At 38.0% G+C, this 19,433-nt stretch overlaps 1 protein-coding gene across 3 annotated transcripts in view; it reads left to right on the forward strand.

Moving 5' to 3' along the window:
- Nucleotides 1–19,433, forward strand: part of gnao1a (guanine nucleotide binding protein (G protein), alpha activating activity polypeptide O, a) — a 78,285-nt gene that overhangs the window by 10,031 nt on the left and 48,821 nt on the right. For all 3 annotated transcript variants that reach the window (XM_046864684.1, XM_046864683.1, XM_046864682.1), the window contains exon 3: nt 6,463–6,604. In XM_046864684.1, the coding sequence (XP_046720640.1) occupies nt 6,463–6,604 (142 nt within the window). The remainder of the gene's footprint in view (nt 1–6,462; nt 6,605–19,433) is intronic.

Here is a 19,433-nt window from a genome sequence, read left to right on the forward strand (position 1 = left end):
GCAGTTTTTTTTAGGTGTATTCTTAAGTATAATTTTAAAATGTTTGTTCACATCAAGAAATTCAGCTACCCAAAGCTACTCCCATTTATCTGCTATATACACACTATTGTCTTTTTTTTTCCATATAAGACTGATTCTTAAACCATTTTATCCACATGTTAATTAAAGCAATGCATTTTGATTATATAACAGTATAATTATGGACACTGGGTTGATGGAGTGCATGATGTGGAATATTTTCTCAGAGATTGACGCAGTTAAAAATAGAAGCATTGGCCTTATGTTCAGGCAAACCAGAAGACAAGACAAGATAAGTAGCTGTGTCCTGTGGGAGTGATGACAGGAGCGCTGCTTAAACAGCCACTCAGGACAAAGGGGGTTCTTGCCGATGGCACGTACCAGTTTGGAGAGATAGGAGAGCGTGTCACATGATAGCGTTCCTTCCATATATATCTTTTAAAGCATCACTTTTAGATTATTATTGCATGTGACTCCTTTTTAAATTGACTTTTGGTTTTAAGTGATTTTATATAAATGAACCTATGATTACTTTCCTGCTTATATATTTTTGTTGCCAGGTGTTTTACACAGATAGACTAAAATACTCTGATCTCTGGGGTTAAGGTTCAAACCTTTTGAGTCATAGTGGTATGTCGGAATGAGAACATTTGAGTGACTTTGAGAGTGTATATCTGTATGTGCCAGCTCAGGCAACAGTTCACAGAGAGCTAAGTGTCTGTTTCTGTAAGAGCTGTCTGCAGGATATCTTTCTGGTCAGCTTCTTATGCCTTTTGGGGACAGATAGCCACAAGGAACATAAGTCTTCATGAGTGAACAGAACAGGCTCTCCAAATCATCAGAGATAAATACAATTTCTCTCTTTTTCTCATCTCCTTTCCCTCTCCTCCTCTGCTTTTTTTTTTTTTTTTTTCCCCAAGACCTGCTCGGTAATAAGCTGCTTTGAACTGGAGGTAGCAGTAACGATGTCTCTCATCCACCCACGTCAACGTATTGAGGCGACGCTTCCTCTGCACTTCTTTTTAAAAAGTGAGAGAAAGGAAAAAAAAAAAAGAAGAAAAAATGAGTGCTCGCCTTACACAAACTCCCTACAGTCCCTAAAGAGCTCCTGTGGGCCTTGGGTGTGAAACTTGTGGGAAGATGAATGAGGCTAGCTTGGTTGGCAATCTGTATGTGCACAATTAATTTTTGAATCATGATATTTGCCCTCTGAAAATATCAGAGTACAGCTGAATGAACATGACCCGGCAAATGCACGAACAAACTAATTTGTAAGTTAGTGAATGGTAACTGAGTGAGATGAGAATGCAGATGACCTTTGACAGGTTTTGCAGCAGCATTAATTTCAGGTCCTTGATCTTAATTTTTCTGTCAAACGGTAAATTACTAGTCATTATTGAATAATAGGCACAAACAGATTTGTCTAATATTGGGGGAAAAAAGCTACAAAATCTTTTTTTTGTTACCAGTCAAATTTGTTGATTAGCCAAATAAAATTCATTTCAATTGAATAGTTTTGCTCTGAAGACTGTAAGGTGAATACACTGTGTCCATTTCACACACTAGTGCATTGTCTTCTCTTAGTGAGGTAGTCTTTTATAGTGCTGGTCCATCAGCATGCAGGAATGAGATTTTTATCTAATGCTTCCCAAGCAGGCTATGATATAAAAAAAAAATAAAAAATCACACACAATCCACTGTGATCACAATATACAGATTTTTTTTTTTCTTTTTTTTAATATACATTTTTCCCCCTGCTGTTTATGGTAAGATATTGTATGAGCAGCCAGCTTAGGTTGGCATGTATGCTAGACTGCAGCGAGGAAAAAAGCTCCCAGTGTACAAAAAAAAACAAACATGTACAGACTTGATGAAATGCCTCAAGATTGATTTAGGAACATTTCAGCTAAAACCACCACAGACAACTTGCTAAATTTTCTACATGGATAGACTTTTCCTTTTCACCAGTCCTTTCCTACCACTTTGCTCATGCCTATTAGCAGGAAGATGTGAAGAGTACATTTCTAGTGTGACCATGGCTTTAGGCTTTTTAATGCTAAGCATTTGTGGAAAGAAAGAAAGAAAGAAAAAAAGAGTGCTGTCTTTAAGCTGTGTTTTGCAACTGTGGAACAGGAAAACATCTGTGTCATAGTCAACCAGAGAAATGGGAACATTTGGAGGAAATGGCTACTGACCGTTAGCAGAACATAAACAACCTTCTATGAATATTTGAAGCATGAATTCAATTTAAATATAAATTAATGAAGTATCTTAAAGATGGCTTCTGGCATTGCCTTAGCACTTTGTCATTGTCTCACATAATGTATTTAGCGTCTTTATGATAGCTTTATCCTTCTTCTATAGACAATTACATGATAAACAGCTACAAGTAGAGATCTAAAATCGCACCACATTTCATCCCTACATGCTTTTTTAAACAGTTATCTAGACCCAGGCATATGTTGAGAGAATCAGGGCCTGAATGTCAACTGTAAACAGATGATAGTGTTCTCAGGAAGTAGGGCTGTAAATATAGAGGAGTGCATTCTGAACCTCATAAGGAGCTCCCACACACAAAGTTGCATAGTCATAAAAATTTGTGCACTGTGTCCCCTCCGGCAGTAGCTTAGCGACTCAACATGTAAGAAGACAGGACCGGAAATGAACCTGTCAGTGAAGCTTTTCTTTCATTCTCGTGTTTAAAACGGATTGATTTTTCTCCGTGTCCACTCCTGGGCCTGGAAAACTATTAGCTCTGGGCCTTATTTATATTTTGACTTTCAAAAAGCCTTAAACATGTATTATTTTTAGCTCCTGCATAATAGAGGAGCTACCTGAGAAAGCTAGCACTGCTGCACTCAGTCAGTTAAGAGGAGAGAAATGGAGACACTGGCAGCTAAAACTCGGGCTGCCATCTTGGCTCGGAGCTTTTCCCTGCTGCTTTGATGGATTGGACAGAATGTCACATTTGAGTGATTGAAGTAAAATTTATTAAATATTAAAGTGGATTTTTCACTTGACATGAAATGAAGATGCTGTATTGAAATTTTGCTTAAATAGCCTTAAATGACAACTGTTCATTTATTTTCATATCATAAATCTTATTCTGATAATGGAGGGATATTTAGAATTATTTAGATCGTGTTTATATTCCTATTTTAATATTATTTTTGTTAGCTTATAAAAAGTCCTATATAATATGTTAGACATGGATAGAATGGAATATTTTAATATCAGAAAGCTTAATTGTCTAGTCTCAGGAAATCCAGAGATATCAAATCATGTTATGATCTTAGTGCCAACCCCATAAAAAATCTTGGCAGTGCTCAGTTGATTGTTTTTTAGTTATACGAGATCCACAAATGTTTGACAGACTGTGAAAAGGTTGGGTGATATTACTGCTCTCCCGCCTAATTATAGATTGTGCTAATAATTATGTTTACCAGAAAATGGTTCGGGCAAAACTATTTAAGCCTCTTTCCACTGAAAGATGATGTGATGCATGGAAGGCTATAGTTTATAATCTTCAAGGCAAACTCTAAATATTGTACCACAGGGACTGCGGTGTTAAAGAAAACACAGATGATGATGATGCAAGACTTTTTGTATGATTAACACAGAAATATGTGGTGCTGTGACTCACAATCAAAAACTCTCATCTTTGTTCAGAAACTCGGATTCAAATCTCTTTTACTTACTTCTCTTTTGTCCGTAATCTTCCTGCAACTGAAGAATTGCTGATCGGACAAAAACTATAATAACCAGTCTGTCAATATCCAACAACCAATGTCATTTAAGCTCCCCTTCCATGTTGCTCAAGATGGTCATGAGGGAGAGCACAAATGTAGGCCTCTGTGTATTAGTCACCATCTCCATTACTGACTTCTCATGCAGGCTTAAATAAACATTGTCTTGTTATTTTCCTCGAAGCTAAATCTCCTGCTTTAGTAGGATTTTGGCCATCTCCGCCTCTTCCAGGGGTTGTGGAAGGTTCCATGTTTTTTTTTTTTTTTTTTTTTAAATGCCCATTTTTAAACAAGCCAATCACATTCTAATGGGTAAAGGGGGGGTGTGATTGATCTGGTGCTGTTATGATTGTGGAATTCTTTAGTAATCAAATATACTGTACACTGTGGTGTACCTGTTTGTTCACTGTGCTCTTTGGAACTCACTCTTGTCTTTGCTATGAAAAGCAGCCAAAGTTCAATAGAAGCGTGGCGATGAACCTTGCATCCGACACACACACCCACACACACTCACACACACACACAATGGATAGTAGAGTTGAAAAGTTGCCGACACAGGCACTCTACAGTGAGTAGAAGCTTGAATCAGACAATACTAATTACTGTGCATGACTATTTCTGAAAATCATTTCAAATTCCAATGCTCCCCAAGAGAATCAAAAATACACATTTACTCAGATTTATCAGTCACATGATACATCTCATACACAGTGCCTACTTTCTTTAATTAAGAAGGGGACAGATAGGAGAATGGACTCTTATGCTTCCCACTAACAAAGACTCTGATACAGTCGGTTTAGACCAGAGGGAGGTAAACCTCTTCATTATAAACTGATAAAACCATTATTGGATAATGTTACAATTAAATTCTCTTCAATTCATTTTTATTTGTATAGCGCTTTTAACAATGAACATTGTCCCAAAGCAGCTTTACACAGATAATGTGGTGATAAAAAAAACGAATAAGATGTACTTTATCAGTGTAAGTTTGTCCCTGATGAACAAGCCGGTGGCGACTGTGACCAGGAAAAACTCCCCGAGATGGCACAAAGAAGAAACCTTGAGAGGAACCAGACTAAAAAGGGAATCCATCCTCATCTGGGTTGTACCGAATGTCCATTTATTACAGAATCAGATGGCAAGAATGATGAAAAGAGCGTGAGAGAATGCACATCATGTGTTCAGTCTCACAAGCTATGTAAACTAAATGCTGTAAATATAAACACTCTAAAACTTGCATGTGGTTGATCTTGGGGGACTTGCTGAGGCAGGTGAACTGTTTAAGTGCAGAGACTATTATCAGAGGTCACAGAAGAGACTGACATTCACTGAACCTTACACTAGCATTTCTGTCTCGCTTCCTTTCATTTTACTGTCATTTTTCTTCAGATATTACCTCAGTAACAGAACAATATAGGGACGGAGACCTTCCCCTTAATTCTTAGATTGCTTCAGAACACACAAACACACACACACATACAATCTAGCTGGTGGAGAATTCTTGGGATCGTGAAAGGTTAATGCATTTGGGACCCTTTTCTCAGTGAACACCGAATCTTTTCATTAGCACTAACCAACACTCAACATTGTTCTAAGTCTGAAATTACAACTTCTGTCACGATGGAGTGAAATTCTGGTATGCAGCTGTGAATGTAAGCAATATGATCTCCAGTAAATGTAATGCATGCCAGTCTTCCTGTAGTGTCATTTTAAGGAAACATATTATATTTATATTTAGCAGCAGCTGCTATTGAGCAGCAGACCTAGAAAAAGAGCAAAAACAAGCTTTGATATGCAGAGGCAATATAAGAATCCTAAGAACACTACAGGGGATGGAGTGTCAAACAAATGAATCCCTTCTGGGCAGCTATAAATGGTATCTTGATTTTGTAAACTTTTTTTTTTTCATCCAGTTAATGTTAAAAGTGAAACTAACATCACTAATCTGCAGATATGAACTAGTCTATGTACAAAGTTTGGTGAAAGTTAGCGATCTACAGGTCATAGGTTTTCTTACTTTTTCTCATAGCGTTGACAGACTTTTGAGTCCATGCTTTTCCCACTAAGGAAGTCGATTCTCTGCAAGATTCGGTTATAATATTGTGGATAGATTTTATGACATATGAGATCCATCATGACTGTTTGTGTTTATGTGCCAGATCTATGCTTTTAGTCAACATCATTTATTTATGCTATAAAATGTATCAGTGAATCAGATTGGAGGATATGACTAATGTGATCTGATGCAGATCCCGGATTTGAGGCTGATTTCTGCGCCAGTACTAATACTCATCCCAACTGTATATCTTCAGTAAGATAAAGTGCTGCAAAAATATATTTACATTATTAGCACTGTTTTTGAGAGTAATTATTTTGTGTATGAATGGTGGAGTGACATTACCATCTCACTCTGTTACTATAAGACATATAATGGGACCTATTTTGTATGTATTATCATAGTTATTTGTGCCCACAAAGTACTGTTTTCAGTCTTTTTTCCTCTCTCATTGTTATTGTTGTCTATTTAGAAATACGTTTCAGATATAGCAAAGGGAAAACAAATACTGGCTAAAAAAATGAGGAACTGAAAAACAGTGTGTATATGTCTCTTGGAATTTCTGCTTTCACTAATGTGTGTGTGTGTGTGTGTGTGTGTGTGTGTGTGTGTGTGTGTGTGTGTGTGTGTGTGTGTGTGTAGGATTATCCATGAGGATGGCTTCTCTGGAGATGACGTGAAGCAGTATAAGCCTGTGGTGTATAGCAACACCATCCAGTCTTTGGCTGCCATTGTTCGTGCCATGGACACCCTCGGCCTGGAGTATGGGGACAAGGAGCGCAAAGTGAGTGTACTAAAACACAGACATACCTACACACACACACACACACACATCAACTGGGGTACATGCAAGAATGATATAATCCATTTACAAGGCATGGAGAAATAGAAAAATACTAAGTAAACATGTAAGTAAAAGAATCCATTTGTAGACTAAAGAAACTGGAATTTTTGCCATGCCCACTCATCCCACACTCCTTAACCTTAACTACCTTCAGGCCTTTTGAGTTTTTGATTGTTTAACAACTTGTTAGCATCATACTCTGGTGTGAATAATCTGAGAATACAGTGTCTATATTTTTATCTCTAAAACAATAAATGTTAAGACTGACAGTGTTCATATATATCCTTTTGTTCTCCCAGAAGAAATAAATTGCAAATGGCTCGCTTAGTAAACATTGAGTGCACTATGCTGGGAATATGACATTATTTGATGCATCATATTACGCTTATACAAGCAGTATAAAGCCATTTGGGATGCAGACTAAATATAGATTTAACGAGGACAAAGCTAGCCTACATTAGCCTACAATATACTACAGTACTGGGCTGGAATTGTGCCTACTATAAGTAGTCTTGTAGTGAGCCGGAATTATTTTAATACACAATGACTGCTGCTTTCTTCTGATTATATTCAATTGCAGAATAACACTTTTTTTTATTTTTTATTTTTTTTCGATTCTCCCATTATGTAACTTATAATAGTCAATTTCAGTTTTTAATGTATTTGATGATGAGCAGATTATTTCTCAGTAATTATTTTACGGCGGTTTGCCAGGAATGGCTTTTTGTTTTGTTTTGTATAGCAAATGACAAGGTAGTTTTTAAGTGTTGACAGTAACATTTAATTGTCACAGAACATCTAAGTTCCTATAATCACCAAGACAAGTAAGTTTTAGGTGTTTGATGCATTTTCTTTTTAACAGAAAGCTTCATGCATCAATGATTGCACCTTTTTCTTTTGATAAATAAGAACACAGAGTGAGTGACATAAAAGTTGTTACTATAGAATGAGCAAATTATTATAGTTATGTCACAGCCAGAACTACTTTCCAAACCATGCTGTTATAGAAACTTCTCTAATTGGAGAAATCAACAGCAGTGAGGTCTAACAATACATAATACAGAACCTTTTGTAAATACAGTTAATATTAGAACCTGCTATGAACATGCATGTTATTAGAACGTCAAAGGTTGTACCAAACATGCTTAGTGTGTGGAGTTAGCAGTAAGGCAGCATGTAATGAGGTGTCTTTAGACTACCACTGGACTGTATCTGTCATTCATTCTTTACCCAAATGCAATAGATCTAATGCCTGTTTTATTTTATTCAATTTCTAAATCAAATGGTTTCCACATTACCCTAACGTGCACTGAAGGAATTTGGTTTCCCACTGGATAATTATCAATAAACTTTAATGACTAGATCTCCAGAAGTTATGACTGTCATATGATGAAGACAGTATGACTGGCAGACACGCTGACGTACAGGATTACACTGTACCATTATCTAGCTGACTGCTGAGGTAAAGTAGTCACACCCTATTGGCAATGTCTGTTACTCAATGCCTATTGCCCAAAGTTCAGAGGTCATGAGCCAGTTTGTGGCACATTGCCTCAATCACAGCATTGATTAAACCAGCCACCAGCAGGACACTTAATCCCATAATTCCTTTCTTGGAAAGCCATGCTGCTATTTGAGCCTAGTGGCAAAGCCCTTGTCTGACCTGTGCAGGAAGCAGCAATTTATTTGAATCGAAATCGGCATCCAAAATATCTTGCGGTTATTGACAGAGAGATATTTTCTCTCAGAAAAGACTAAAAGTAGAGGTTCTTTAATTCCAGATTAGTTTACTGTGTTGTAGCAGAGCTATGACGGATTCCAGAACTCTGAACTCGAGTCTCTGTGACTGATAGCAGTGGTATAGTTTGTGTGTGTGTGTGCGTGCGTGTGTGTGTTTTACTGCTATGTCAGGTAGCAGAATGCATCAGGAAGTGTTGGTGTGAATTTATGCAGCCATGGGCAACTAAAAATCTCTCTCTTCACACCATTGTTATCAGTGAAGCACAAGTGTTACAGAATTGTGGCCACGTATTTCCTCTTGTACGATACTACAGATTCCTGGCTTATTGAGCCAAAAGTGGACAATACACTTATATTAACAGCAATATGCTGTTTTTGTGTGTGTGCGTTTCTAATTCGGGCAGTCTGTCCAGACTCAAAGGTGTGCAAACTGGCATGGATACAGAATGATCTTCACAAGTGAAGCACCACACAGACACTCAGGGTCGAACCAGGGACCCTGGACACTAACTGCTGCATGACTGTGCAGTTAAAGGGGAAAAAAATCATTAATTTGTTTATTTATTCATTCATCTTTTCCAAGCAATTTATCATTAATAGGGTTGTGGCTAAGAATGCTGACTAGCCACTCTGGCTGCTGAGCTGAATGTTCAGTTCAAGCCCTGCATTTAACTCTGTAACTCCTGACAGTGTGAGTAATTGTTGTGGTTTCAGGAAGATTTTCACTCCACCTGCATTTGAGCAGTAGTAGCCATTAATCAAGATCTCACAGTAAGTATGAGGCAGTCACAATATTTGGAGTGATAGTCAGAGATTTGCCCTCCTGCACTCTTGACTCTGCAATTTGAGTAGGTTTCAATCCATTTAGTAGAGTCCTTGTGCTAAAGAACACTGCATGGTGAAACGAGTGAAGCAGCTTGTTGGAAGAGTCAAGTCAAGTGTTCCAAGTTTTGTGTCATACTCAGATCTATGATGCCTGACAAATCTGCAGTCTTAGCTGTGTGTCTGCAATGTCTGTTGCACGCACACACACACACACACACACACACACACACACACACACACACACACACACACACAGATTTCAAGGCCAGTGGCCTCTGGTAGTGGTGGCCACTGGCTTACACCTCTATAATCAGGTGTGAAACTTTGACTGAATCTTTCACTGGCTTGCACATTCCAGTATTCATGACACTTTTTCTCTCTTTCTCTCTATGACTGACTCTCACTGCTTCTCTCTCCCCTCTGATTTCCTCTTTTGCACTTTCTTCTGTCTAGTTTCATATTGAGTAATACCTATAACACAAACTCTATGGAGCTCGAAGTGTATCAGTCTTTCTGTCTGTCTGTACCCTAGCCTGTTGCCATGGTAATCTCTTGTGTTGCCCCTCTCTCACCACATCTCAGTGTGAGATCAGAATGATGTTCTTTATTGTGGAATCTGTGAATATTTGAATACATTTTAGAAATTCTTCCACAGGTAAACAATTGAATCTACTTAAGGAAGAGGGCAATGAATCAGAGGCTTGCACAAACACAGTTGTTCTCTGTAATCTGCATATCTGTAGTATGTATAATCTGGAAGTGGAGGTAGCAGGCTGCCGTGGGTGGAGGGCTCTGTGCCCAGCGCCTGGCATGCCGTCCACTCCAGATGGATTTTGCTACGCTAGCCCTCGAGTCCTAGTGAATTGCTGTTCCAGCGGACGACTCCAAATCCTCCTTAGCATCCCATCTGGGAATAACTGTGGTGCTTCTTAGCCCAAAGTGATTGTGAAAGTTTCCTAAAATAGAACGATGAAATGCTATGGGAGAAATGACAATATTGTGCAAAGATTTTTAATTAGCTTGTGTGTGTGTGTGTGTGTGTGTGTGTGTGTGTGTGTGTGTGTGTGTGTGTGTGAGAAAACAAAAAACTGCGAGAGCAAGGCAGGTGTGTGACAAACTCCCAAGCTTCATTCAGCTGGTGTCAATTTGCCTCCCACAGAAAGCTAGGTGGGAAATGATAATGTACAGTTTTTAACAATCTTTCACTTAATTCTTTCGGCTTCTCCCATTAGGGGTCGCCACAGCGGATCATCCGCATGTTTGATTTGGCACACATGTTTTTATGCTGGATGCCCTTCCTAACGCAACCCTCTCCATTTATCCGGGCTTGGGACCCGCACTAAGGCTTGTGCAACTCTAATGGCTGGGGTTGGTTCCCTGACCGGGGATCGAACCCGGGCCGCAGCATTGAGAGGGCCGCATCCTAACCACTAGACCACCAGGGAACACTGAGATAATGTGCCAATAATGTTCATTAATACAGACTATAGAAAATAAGCAAGTTTGAATTCATAGGATGCCTGACTTTATGTAGCCATTGTTTTCATCCTTGCCTGATAATATAAATTGTGATGAAGCACCCATGACAATAGAACAAGAAGTCTTTGGTTAATATTTTGACTGAGTTGCAGTTTTCTCTCATCACATATAACAGATGATCTCATTCTGATTTCATTTTTGCTATTCCAGCAGCTAGACCACATCCTTGTTGCACGTGGGTAATGCCCTAGATTGCAGCACAGGGTTATACGTTTTACACCACTGAGAAATATATAAACCAATTGTAGCATGCTATGGTTAAACTAAAATGTATAAAGACAATTTGATAAAGACAGCAAGAAGTAGAATTACATTTTTCAATGGTTGTTGGATTGATAAAATTTAAACACATTGAGCATTATCTGCTTGTTAGTGGTGCCTGGATTAACCATTTTTCCAACCCATGAATGAAGTTATTTTCCGGCCCATAAATTAGAGCAAAGTCCTATAATTGGTTATATTCAGGCACTTAGCACAGGCTGGGTATCATGAGTTTAAACATGCTTAAATGTCATGATTAACCAAATAGATAAAGGCCTAAAATAAAAAATTTACCAGTCTGTGTGTGGGAGGAACTGCCTCCCTGATGGAGACTGAGCTCTTTAGTTTGTTATTAAAAGATATGGCAGTGATGGACATGGAAATAGTGCAGTCATAGATATAGATTTTTTTTTCTTGCTTTGTTATCAGCATGAGCTTTTTGAGAAAGAACGAAAGCCACAAATACATTATGCATCACAGGCTTGTGTGTGTGCGCAAGAGTGTTTGTGTATGTGTCCGTCAAGCAGCAGAACACAGTATGGCATGTGTTACCATAGTGATTCTTTGTGATTGGTGTGATTTAAAAAAAAAAAATTCTCTTTTGATTTGGTGATCTATGTGTGTTTGTGTAATTATATGTGGTGTGTTTGCTTAAGTAGTGGATGGAGATTAGTTTATGTATTGAGTAAAGGGTTTCTGTGCCAAAATATTCCCCGCAGTCCAGGCAACGCCCCAACCGCACACCCTCCTGCTCATTAGAATGAGAATCTTCTTCTTCCCCCTAAGCTGTTCATCTCCACTCTGTATTAAAAAAAACAAAACAAACATAAACCCCCGAAATAAAACCATGCTGCTATTTTTTAGCTAAATACCATATGGAAAAATTCAGTTAATCTTAGTTAAAGGTTGTAGGTTGTTGCAGGAAACCAGTAGTGTGGTCAGACATGCTGCTGCTGTCTTATCTGATATAGGCATGTGTGTTATATTTCCCACATTACAACGTTGTGCGAGCTTGTGTTTCATGTCTGAAACCATGTAAGCATGTCTCTTGAGAACACACTGCTTTAAAGGTGAATTAAAAAAAAAAAAGTTTTATATATATGAAGGTCTACATAAAGTGCAAAACATGAAAGTGTACACATTTTCTGTTTACTTATTGGACTGTCACTTTTATCCAAAATTTGAATGTTCAGGATCATTAGGAATAATATTTTAAACTTTGTTTTCACCAACAAATTTCATAATTTTTTTTTATAATATTGAAGTGACATAATGTCTAGATGAATTCGCTAAGGTACCATAGGGGCTGAAGGGGTGTGTCCAAAATCTTCGGATTTTTCTTAGAACGTAACCCCCGCGAGTTCCGGTGGTCCACTGTAAAGGCTATGATCTGCAATTGTTGAAATGATCAGGGAAGATTAAGTGATAATCTTGCCATTGCTTATATTGAGAAAAACCTGCCTTCTTGCCATTCTCTTATTTACTCAACATATGAATATAGCAAACCTAAAACATGCCATATTTTATGTCTGATCCTATAAAAATACAACCCATCTTAAACCATAGCTTTAAGATACACTTGCATTTGATTGAACGGAATTGACAATTGAATGAGCTTTTAGGAGTTTTGTTCCAATTTTATGCTCACAGGAGTGATTACACAACACTGGTGCAGCTTTGATGAATGAAATCTAAAGTGTTGCTTGTGCACAAATCGACTACGATAATCGGCATCTAAAATTGAATAGGACAAACTACTTTGTAGAGCACCCATTAGAGATTTCAATTGGACTTTTACCGTCCCCTAAAATAAAAGTGCCTGGGGTTTAATCACTTTTCCAGAAAGAAAACCCTACAGGACTATTAAAAGACTTTTCTAAATTATATCTCTAGCAGTCTGCACAGCCATTGGTGTTTTTAGTATTACAAAATTGAATTCCTTACACTTTTTCCCCCCTACATATTTATTGAGGGAACTGTGCCAGCTTCATGATTCCTTGTTTGCCAGGAGAGGATTAGTTAGCTAGGTCATATGAATGATCAGTGATGCATTGTGTAATGTGTAATGAGTCATTTCTGGCCAAAGCTGCACCACTCCTGCTTTCACTCTTCCTGAGATCCAGGTGTCATGTGCTATTAATTATACGGCCAAAAATAAAGTGATCAGACTAACAAACAGCACCTCAGCCAGATGGTACCCTGTTAGGTGACTGTTCCTTTCCCTGCCACCCAGGATTTGTTACACCAGGAATGTCATTGTCAATAGTAGGTGTGTGAAGATGACATCGAAGGGCAGTAAGAAGCTGATCGGTGTTTGATACCATGAAAGATTTAAAACTGGAGAAAGCATGCAGGACTATGGAAAGACAGAATTCCCCTAAAAATCTTGAACTAAACTTCTGCTGGTTGAAGTAATGGACTGGAGTGAGACACACAAAGTCTGAGGCAAACTGCAATTTATTTAAATTGGTACTTTTGTAGATGTCGAGGTTGGACACATTGGACATTTTTGTTTTGGTTAAAGACAGAATGTCCTCTTCCATGCAGAATTATTGGGGAAAGTCCAGGGCAATAGTTAAAAAGCAAAAACTGAGTTTGTAAGTATTTGGACAATGTGTTTTGTAATTTTCCACTGTACATGACCACCATCAATTTGAATCAAGAAGCTTAGAATTTTGGGTTTAATTCTTGGGGTTCCACATTGGCTATTTAGGAACTTTGGCCATTATGTTGGATAACCCCACCCTTTGTACTGGGTCAAACGTAATCACATGAAATATATAAAAGCTTTTTTTATTTTTTATTTTTATTTTTTTTAACATAAGGATGCAAATCTAAACCATGTTGACTGTTCAGGGATCTATGGACCTGACTGTAAAAGGAATAATACAAGATGTTTTGATATCAGGTAGCATACTTTAAACAAGGTTATATACATTGTGTATAATGTTGATAATACTGATTCCCTATGTAAAGATTTTAAGCTTCTTTATATTCTTAATTATTGTATGCACATTCCCTTTTATAGATAAAATGCAGGTAAGTCTATACTCACCAGATATCTCACAATTTACATTCTCCATAATGAAGAGATCTGTTTTCGGCAATCTGGAGGCACGAGTATGCACACCGCTATAAAAGTAATTTCTCCGCCAAATGATTCCGAATCCCTAACCAATTCTTTGCACATTTGTTAGTTTTATATTTACGGCATAACAGGTTTGGGAATGAGTTGAGAAACCTTTTGGCGGTGCATTCTGGTAAGTTAAATTGGAAGGGAATGCAATAAGGAGCATCTGGGTTCAGGCAAAATGCACAAATAATAGGAAATTAACTTTATTTAACACATTTATCTGTTATATTCAGAATTTTGTTTTGTGATTTATAAATGTGTATGTTAACCTACATGGAATAATGTCTACTTAAAAAACATGTTCATTACCAACTTTATCTGAGCTGACCAAAAGAAACAAAGTTTATTTATTTTTTATTGTTAATTTTGTATTTATTAGTAAATAATGAAACTTAAATACTACGTCTAGTAAAATATTGGTAGTATTCTATTTACTTAGGGCCATTCTAAATGATTTATGGTTATTTTTGCACTGTTTTCGTTGTGTTCGGAATTTTATACCTAGCTACAAAGACTTTTATTAACACCCTGCAATTTTTATCACTTGATTCCCAAACCAGCTGGATTCTCTAATCAATTTGTAAAGTTCAAAGTAAATATTACAGGTTCAAGACACTCTTGTTTAAAACTTAATCCTGAACTATAGAGATTTTGTTATTGTTTTTTAGATCACTATTTATTTATTTTTTTACATTTTTGACTGCTATAAAAATGACCAATATACACTTCATTCATTAATCAGGTTTAGTTTGCCATGAATATGCACTATTGCCCATCTATTGATATGTGCAGTTTTTAACCCTGCCTGTCCTCAATGAAGACAGACCAACATCATAGATACAAGTCAGAAGTTACTAGGGTTTTTAAAAGTGACACTGCTGGTTGGAGAAATGTCCAATTAAAATTGACCAGTGATAAAGGGCTAAAGGATTTGTATATCATAAATACCTGATTTACATATGCCAGTTTAATTATTTGTTGTTGAGATGTCACAAAGCAGCTTTACAGAAATCCAGTAGTAGATTGAACAGTAACTGCAGGTATACAAGAACCACGCTCACTATTGTATCTGTGTCACTGCTGTGGTTCGAATGATCCACCACCATTTAAATCATTTCTGATGAGTTCTTGTTGTTGCAGGTTTCAAAGGTGCACCGATTGTACATTTGTATGGCAGGTCAGTGCTATTGACTGTAACATATAGGTTGCAGTCAGTAACACTGACCTGCCATACAAATGTACCAACATGGCACATGCACCTAATAAAATGGCCGCTGAGAGATGCATGGGGCCTGTACATAATACAGTCATTATTGAAATCTGTACACATTCAGTCTCTGTTTGTGGGTTTTTGAGAGTGCTAGATTTTCTTGGCTCTGTTCTCACTTGCAGACCCTTAAATACCAAAAGCCTTGGGGCCAGTGCTTTTTGATTTGGATGAGCTTTGACTTGTTTTTGAAAGATCCTTCTTCACTGCTTCCTCTAAGCTGTCTTTGTCTTAGTTGCCAGTACTGACCCCTTGGCGTCATATGATCCGTTCTATGAAAGTCAGCTCTACTGTCCAAAATGGAAATTCTGGCTAACAACAGGTTTATCACACCCAGTTTGTCTCATAACATTTGTCAATTAGTCTTGGTTGTCTCCAGTAGCAGGACCTAAGAGGGAGAATCAGAATGGGGTGTGTGTATATGTGTGTGAATCTCAGAATCTAACAAAAATTGGCATTTTGCATAAATGATCACAGCAGTAGGGTTATTATTATGGTAAATATGTGGATGGGTGTATCACAGTGGTCATTAGAAAATAATTGTCATTTGCTCCAACAAGGTTGCTGACAAAAAGGCCATTATACTGACTAGATAGATTTAGATCACAGATAGCCTGTCCTTGTATGTATATTTAAGTTTTCAAAGAAACTTTTTTTATGATGTGCCACTGTGATCGTGCCAGATGGCAGCTGCTGAGATGTACTTAGAAACCTTCTCTGTATTTCTGCCATCTTACTGTGTTTCTGTCTCGCTGGCTCCTCTGACGTCAGAGGAGCAGTGACTGGAGCCATAAAGGTGAACGAAGGAAGTTTGGTTTGTGATGTTTAAAGTCAGCCATCGGATTTGCTGTTTGGATAGCAGTGTTTGTTGTGGGAGTGTTGATGCATGTGCTTTAACGCTGAATAGATGGCGTGAACTTTCTCAACTACCAATACTCCAATATCTGAAGTAATGTTCAGAGTAAATGTCTTCAGTTATAGTGACTTTTATTAAAACTGTATTATTGGTTATGCATTTTTCTTTCAAAATAAGCAGGAAGGTATCCTATGGTGTGCCTTCCTTCACTTGAAGACCAATAGACTTTAGATTTAGCTGTCTGAGTAAAAAAATTAATAAAAAAAGATGCTCACATCTTCCTTCCCAAGATCAGTGTCACTGGCATTTGCCTTTACTACCTTACACTTTATTTCCCACTTTCCTTTTTTTTTTTTTGCTTGTTAGTGCCTAGTTGCTCGGATGTCAATAGACACTTCTGTGGGAAAGCATGCTAAGGAATCAAGAAGTCATTAAAGGAGTTTTTGCCTGTTCAGTGGAGAAGCAAACGGGGATGCCGCTCTTACATGAAGTTGGCTGTTAATTTTGTATGTTATTGTAAATGCAAAGATGCATCACATGTTGATGAAGACTAGAAACTGGCCTTTATAATTTGAGCTTTGTGGGTAACCAGCAATGGACAGAGGGAACACAGTTTAATTGAGTGTATAAGTATTCGTGCATTTACCTCCCTTTTAAGTGATGGGACTGTGAGAACTGTGCTTTTCCATATTAGATACTTACAGGAACAAACAACGTCCTTCCCAGCTCACTGGGATTGCAGAGATATTTGCCTTAACACACACTCATGATTTAAGCAGCCATAGTGATATCCAGCTGTGTGCCTGTTTTACTACTGTGAATCTAAGCAGGGTCCATCTTTCTCTATCTGAGTGTTTCTTTCTTTCAGTCTTGCATGAGAGCCAAAACTGGCAGGTCAGTGAAGAAGCAGTGTGTGCGGTGAACTAGACTAATCCCCCTAGAAAACAGCTGAGGCTCAGCCGCGCTTCTTAACCAAAGTCGACAGGACAAGGGGGCCACAGTGCTCTCTTAATGGACATGCCATGCACACACACACACACACACACACACACACACACACAGAGACTGAAGCACTAGCTCTGCCTCTGAGTATGGGAATGAATTGGAAGCAGGGGTTACCGAGAGTTATGGTACATGAGTGGGTATAAGTAAGAGCCATAAAGAGGAAGGAAAGAGACTGAAGAAAAAGAAGTATGGGTTATGTGGCTGTAAATGTACTGTACTTGTGATGAGGAAAAAGAAGCACTGACTGACTGGACATGTTTTTGAAGTGTGTGTGTGTGTGTGTGTGTGTGTGTGTGTGTGTGTGTGTGTGCTGGGGTGCTGTTATACATTTGCATCTGCCGAGACATTCTAATATCAGTATGTGTATTAGAATTTGTGTGTTATTCCTCTGATCTCACAACAAGAGCAGTGAATGTGTGAAAAGATGTGTATGTTGGCTCGAATATATCTGCCCCTAGCTAACTTGCGTGTTCTAAATATAAAAGTGGCATGTCATAATGAGCCCCAGTTGCAGCCTTTATTTATGAGCCCTAATGATAACTCTCAGCACCTCTCTCAGTATGTGTGAGGGTGTGTGTCTCTGTCTGTTCATGCGTGTGCATGCGTTTGGAAAGTAGAGATAACATGGCTCACTGGAGACATAAAAGTATAAAAGGTTTAGAAAAAGCTGCACTTATCTTGCTCCAGGCCCAGCACAGAGAAGAAGTGAGGGAGTGGCGTCCCTCTCTCCCGCCTCCATCTCTCCCTCAGTGAGCGTTTTGTACAGCCAGAATGGACCAGAAGGAAGCGGCGGGAAACTTTCTCATGCTGTCTCTGTGGGCTGCCCTACTTTCAGCATCAGTAATGCATTTCTGCCTTCTCTGCCATGTTTGTTTCCTTAATAAACGCCAGAGGAAGAACATTTTGAGTGTAGTTCTGAATAATACAAAAAGATTGCATTAATAATTGATGTAGCACTGCAAGACTTGGCTGAAACTTTGGGTTGGGGGTTGCAGGTTGATGGGATTACAGGGATGATGAGGGAACAGCTTGAGGAATTGAATGAATGAAATCACCCAGAAAAAGGAGGTTAGTGGTTTTCATGGCTTAAGATAATCAGCTAAATAGGAGTAAATGTGAATTATTAATTTATTTTTAAGATAGAAACTGTGTGCACACAGGATTTCAGCCTATTGTTTGCACAATGTCCCCAATAATAGTAATACATGGACATTATGTTATGGGGAGGACATCTGCACTTTATGTAAATAAATATGCACATTAAGTTTTTATTTGGAAAAACTAAAAGTGCAAAATAAGATCTTTTTGTAAAACTCTAGATCCTCAAGTTATGGTTAGGGGAGGCATAACTACAGTAATGCACACCAAGGAGGAAATACCTCACAAAAATAGTAAAACCAACATGGGAGTGGATGCATAGGGATAGCTCAGAAATCTTTTCATGTGAAACGGGGTTGGACCGCTGAGATGACTTTGAATAGGTTGCTGCTGATTAGGACATTGCTGACTAGTCCCCATTTGAATGACTATATTTCCGTTCTGATCTTTAGTCCTTTGCAAGGACAAACTAATTATGATCTTGATACCTCAGCATAATTGGAATCATTTTAGCATCAGGTTCTTTAACCTTCTCCTGCTCTTTCAAAAGGGCACCTTTATTTATTTATTTTATTACTGATATGCCTGTTAGAGCTCCAATTAATTTGATTTCTCTGTGATAGAACTTATTCTGTTCATATGGATGGTGCATATGGAATATACCATCTCACTCCTCTGCCCATTAGTAAGTATTTTTTTTTCTGAACACTTTTTGTCCACTTTGGTGATGCTATCTTTACAATTATTAATAAAATAACTGTTTAGAAGAAAATCTCTTTTTTGTAGTGGTAAATGGGTAAACTAAAAAAGAAATATATATGGACCAACATTAACACAGTCATCTCATAGAGGTGTGTTTCAGTGTCTGTCAATCACGTATTTCTGGTATTAATGGTTATAAATAGTCATCTGGGTTTTTTTTTTTTTTTGGTCTGTGGATTTTGGTGCGTCTTTCGAACATTCTAAACAATTCCAGTTGAAGATTGTCAGCCATGACACTTCAGTTCCCAGCTGCACATAAACTCGAATATCAGATGTTTTCTCA

The sequence above is a fragment of the Silurus meridionalis genome, chromosome 13, assembly GCF_014805685.1.
Source record: "Silurus meridionalis isolate SWU-2019-XX chromosome 13, ASM1480568v1, whole genome shotgun sequence".
Taxonomy (NCBI): domain Eukaryota; kingdom Metazoa; phylum Chordata; class Actinopteri; order Siluriformes; family Siluridae; genus Silurus; species Silurus meridionalis.